At 32.3% G+C, this 5,660-nt stretch overlaps 1 protein-coding gene across 1 annotated transcript; it reads right to left on the minus strand.

The window, feature by feature from the left end:
* Positions 1-287: 287 nt before the first annotated feature.
* On the minus strand, positions 288-2,890 carry LOC123218563 ((R)-limonene synthase 1, chloroplastic-like). Its single transcript, XM_044640050.1, has 7 exons — positions 2,588-2,890; positions 2,202-2,469; positions 1,737-2,112; positions 1,417-1,635; positions 1,187-1,325; positions 844-1,092; positions 288-741 (listed from the first exon to the last, which is right to left on the minus strand). Exons 1-7 carry the CDS (start codon positions 2,819-2,821, stop codon positions 430-432), a joined length of 1,797 nt encoding a protein of 598 aa, XP_044495985.1. The 5' UTR covers positions 2,822-2,890; the 3' UTR covers positions 288-429.
* Positions 2,891-5,660: the final 2,770 nt, after the last annotated feature.

The following is a 5,660-nucleotide window of genomic DNA, read 5'->3' on the forward strand; positions in this document are numbered from 1 at the left end:
TGCTACTATTCTTAATTTAATGTTGCTATAGGTTCAACAGTTTGTAATAGATTGAATAGTTCTTATCGTTTTCAACTAGGATCGCCAGATGAAGTAAGTCTCATTTTGTAAAGAGTCTGTTTCTGGAATTTTTCTTTTGCATTTTTTCTTTTTTAGTTTTTCAAATAAAGAATTTTAATCCTTAAAAAAAATAATAAATGGATTAATAGGGAAAAAAGAACACATATTTTTTTAAAAATAGCAATTTTTTGTAAACATTAGACTATATATAGGAATTGGAAGCAGAATGTTCAATGTGTTTCTTAATTAATTACTCGATCCAAAGTTTATGTATTCTTTAAAGAGGTGCTTAACATGTCTGATATTTGTTTTGGATATATCATATATAGATATATTTATTCGTTTTCGTGCAATCAGGAGAGAATGCAGCTACATGCTTCTCTCCGACAGTGGAATGGACTGAAAGAACAATGACGACAGAGCATCCTTAATCTCCTGGCCTTCAATGCCGTGCCCATCTCCACGTAGATACACGCAATGGGACGTTCTCACCAAGTTCAATATCATTTCTTTCGTAGATTTAGGTAAGGGACAATCTTTATCAGCTCCATAAAAATTTATTTTCTTCCACATCTGCCTCATTAGATGATTCATGTGCTCACGGGAAGCATCTTCAGAACAATTAGTGTCATTCATGTAACACTGCACTGATTTAGGAACATCCCCTCTTGCTACCTCATCCTGAAAAATGAGTAAGAGTCACAATCAATTGACTGATCATTAATGTTACAAACAATGTTTTTAAACGATCACCAACCAAATATGTTGGTAATTTATACATACCGACGAAGTTCCCATATCATCTTGAATCCGGAAAACCATGGATGCCCAGTATACTAAATCCGGTTGGCTTTGTAAATATTCTAGTTCCTTTTCCGTTATTGGGTTTTTCGAAGACAGGTATGCTACAAGTGTCATTGTTGGGCCAGTTATGGAAATCCATGCGTTTTTCATATATTCTTCCAGCGTTGGTTTATATTGACTGTGGTACCACTGTGCCTCCTTCATATAGGCTTGGAAGCTACCTGCCCACTAGTGTGCATGGAATCAATTTAGTCAGGAAAAGATAAGTTTTGAAAAAAGTATAAAGTTTAGTTCATTAAATACAAAAGAACATAAATATTACCGATTTACGTAGAATCTGCAAAACGTCTACATCCTGTTCTTTGAGAATGTGGTAAACCATTTCATTAACATAATTATAATGCTGAAGAAAACATATCTTGATGTAGTGTGGAAGCTGCTCCATTGCATTAATCTCCCACCTGAAAAACATATATTTTAATGTGTGTGTGTGTGTGTATATATATATATAAAATATTAAATTTAAATGAAAACAATATTTTTGCCAACAACCTTTGAATAGCATCTGTGAACAACTCAACTTCAGGCAAGGTACCGTAGACATCATAAAAATCATCTATCGCTGTAATTAGAGCAACGGCTATAGTAAGCATCTTCCTGGTGTAAGAAAATTGAGGTTCACTAGCCATCCCCATGCCCCATAAGAATGATGTTACAATTCTACTCCTGGCAAAAGTCAACTTCTCTGCAAGACCACTATTCTTCCACCACCTTCACAACCAAAAACAGACAAAACAGCTTAGAAATTAAACTGCAAAGTTCTGAAAATGCTCAGTTAATGATTTCGGAGGAAATATTAATTAAATTCCTACCTTGTCATTTCTTTAAGATCTTCCATATGTATTCCCTGCACAATGTTGTACTCTAACTTGGCAAGCTCGAGTAGACGGTGGTCCTTTTTTTCTAGTCTCTCGTAGAAATCTATGAACCACCTTGTATCTACTCTTGGTATCCACCAATGGATTGGAAGATTCATTGCGTGCTTCACTTGCAATGCCATATTCTGGTCTATATCCTTTGTGTCAACCTCTTTCAGATATTTAGATGTAAACTGCCAAGCCTCCTCCATGACATTTTCTCCATCAAACCCATGATATGAAGCTTCATAAAGGGCCAGCATAGCCTTGATATCGTCACGAAGACACTCTTTGAAACTGCCCGTCGTGTCCTTGAAATTATTAAACACTTCTGAATTCCAAAAGAGAAAAAAAAAAAAAACATATTATTATAGATTACAATATTTAGTTTTTCATAGATTAAATATCTTCGATCGCTACCTTCAGTAATATTATAATTGTGCTGTCTGAGGAGTCTAAATTCTAGAGAGGTCGCGTATAGATTTTCCTTTTTCCATTTATCATCGCTGTTACTGTGAACACCATTCAATATGTTGTTAATCTCATTTTCAAAATGATAACCCAATCCAAGTCTTTGTAAATTGTCAACCAGTTCGAGCTGATGCAATGGGTTGTCCTTTTTCACATTATTAATCATCACCATCAATTCTTCTTTCAGCTTTTCTATCTTTTTCCTGTATTTATCTTCCTGAATGAAAAATCACCTTTAGAGAGGGTAAATTTCAAATTTAAAAATATAACATAAACATTAATATAAATACAATTTGGTCAAAGAAAATTATAAGAAGAAGATGATGGCTAGCTACCGTGTACTCATTTGTCAAGGATAATAGGTGATCTTCGTCCCAAATGCAAGGTAGGTAGTTCCCTGATCGCCTAGCAGCTGTTGAAGCATTAAGTTCTGGGCTAGCAATGCACTGAACTCGTTTTTGTACACTGATTCTTCGACTAGGTCTTTTAGAGATAAGTAATACTCTACTGTTTTGACAAACAGATATAGAAGAAATTATACGAGTGGTTGATGCAATGCAGAAAGCCATTAATGATGCACACAATTCAAATCTCTAAAATATGTGAAGATCTCACTATGATACGATTACTTTGGGAACTTCAAGAAATTAAGTCTATATATATGCAGAGCAGTTCATTGGATCATAAAATGTGATTCTGATGAGATGCACCACAAGCACATTTACGTTAAAGAACATGCGGGGATGCGGGATTCATAGTAATATCCTCCTAAAGATTTGGTCACCCAAAATTTTTATTAATTTATTTTATATGACTATATCACCTTTACCCATCTTTTTTTTTTCAAATTTTATGTTAACGAAAAAAATATTGATGAAATAAACACAAAAAAGATTCTAAACTTTGTTTCGAAAGCACTTTAGTATCCTTTATTTTATTATTATATTTTTGTTTCCCATTTTATTTTTATTTTTTTTAAATAGTAATATAACTAAAATTTAGTCCTTTATTTTTATTCTACTTTTAAAATTAAATAATAATTTAACTACTGGTATATTGATTTTAATTGTATTTTATTATACAAATTGGTTAATAAATATTATTTTTTTATTCAATTAAAATAATTTTGAAGAAACAAAAACGTAAGAGAATGCATAAGTGCACAATTGATATTATAATCTTTATATTATAATTTTGGGTGTATTTGTTAATTTTTGAAGTTCTTGGATGTGCTGTGTACCTTTATGGAACTTTGAGGAAGAAAATTTTATAAAGGCCAAAAGACTAATTCCCACTCAAGGCTTGGTTAAAACCTAAAGTCATACTGGCTAAATTTCAAAATTCAAATATTCATCTGTCTATTAGATTTTATTGTTACTTTTAGAGGTAAAATTGTTATTTAAAAATTTATTTGAACTCATATTTTAGGAATACCATAAAGATTTAAAATTTTATTTTTACCCCATAACTTTATATTTTTCACGTTTAAAATTTGACCTTTTCTCCTTCAAGTACCTTTTGAAAAATCGCAGTTTTACCCTCTTCAACATAAGTTTCTAGATAGGCTTTGGCGTTATTCTCCCTCTATAGTTGACATCTTCCTTTGCTAAGATCTAGCCGTTGTCACATCCTCCCTTCATCGACCTGTACTTTTCTCTCATTTGACATAAAATTTAGATGAAATCAAGCAAGAGATCTCGCTTGATTCCTACTCAATTCATACTAACACCGACATAGCATAGAGGAAGGTGGTCTGTTTTTGTCACATCAATGTTGATGCTTTGTTGCTTGCCAAAAAAATAACTTCATTATCACTAGTTGGAAAAACAACTTCATCATTAGTCGTCTAGAAAAAACAAATCATCAGTATATAGAGATTTTCCAAACAAATCATTGGTCTCTAGATGGAGAATGGAACGACTTCTCATCAATCAAGAATGGAATGGGATTGACAAAGAAGTTGAGAGGGAGAGAAAAGGCTGTCACTGTCTCCGACCACCAGTAGTGTCGTTGGAAATTTTTAGTTTTTTTAAATATTTTTTTTAAATTACAATTTTAGTCCTGAAGCAACAACAAAATTTAACAAACGGGCGGGTATTTGAATTTTCAAAAGTTAACAGATATGAGTTTGAGTTTACACTAAACCTTAGGTAGGAATAAGCCTTCTAGCCTTTTATAAATCCCAACTTGAATATATTATAATTTGATAAATCAAACCATATAGGTCATGAATATATTACTAAATAATGAAAGTCTTACACAATTATGATTACAAGCGTACACAAATTTATCACTACAACATTCAACGACTTTTTGTAAATTGAAGTGTGAAGAATGAAGACTTGCTTTATTTTATAAAGGGCCAAAATACTTATTCCACCCAAGGTTTTATGTATTTTAAAACTTCTACCCCTGAAACTTTAAAAATTCAAATATTCACCATTCTGGTAAAAGTTTTTGTTAAATTAAGGATAAAGTCGTTATTTAACAAAAAATTTAGAAAAACTAAAATTTTATCTCATTTCTCTCCCTTAATTTAAAAAACTAACAATTTTTTCTGACCTAAAGTTTAAAAAGTTATCATTTCCCTTTAGGACTTTTTTTCCTCTTCTTCAGTCACCTTTTCTATTTCGACCAACAATCGACCTAATCCATCCATTTTCCTGTTTCAGCCACTCAGGAGACATTGTCAACGACTAAAGAAACGTCTTCATCCAATGAAGAGACAAAGATGAATCATCTTCGTCTTCCTAAGGAGATGCATCTTCGTCTCTTTGTCAAATGAAAACGAGTCTTCATCCGTTTCTTTAGCCACCAACAACATGTATTGAGTGACCAAAATGAGAAGATGGGTGGGAAGGGTCAATTGTTGACCAAAACTAAGAAGGTGACCATAGAAAGGAAAATAACCTTAATGGGAATGGCAATTTTTCAAACTTTGGATAGAAAAGAAATTGTTAGTTTTTTAAACTGAATGGGGAAAATGAGATAAAATTTTAGTTTTTCTAAATTTTTTTGTTAAATGACAGTTTTACCCTAAACCCTAACAGAGAATTTTAACAGAAGGGTGGGTATTTGGGTTTTTGAAATTTCACGGGTAGGATTTTGGAAATAGACCAAACCTTGGGTGGGAATAAGTCTTTTGGCCTTTTATAAAGCAATGGAAATTTTATTTTTCTACTATTAAAGAGTAGAAAATGTTAAAAAGTGAAATAGTGAAGGCAATTAGTTCATGAGCGATACGACACGATTTTATATATAGAAACTATTTATAGGGATGAAAGATCAAGCATTCTATTTTGTTGCTTTGTTTCATCTTCCTTCTCATGAGCAAATTTTCTCTCAAAACATTGGATGGTCATGATTACAATTTTGTTGAATCAAAATGGGGTGGGGTTCCTCTACCTC

This window comes from Mangifera indica, chromosome 6, assembly GCF_011075055.1.
Source record: "Mangifera indica cultivar Alphonso chromosome 6, CATAS_Mindica_2.1, whole genome shotgun sequence".
NCBI lineage: Eukaryota > Viridiplantae > Streptophyta > Magnoliopsida > Sapindales > Anacardiaceae > Mangifera > Mangifera indica.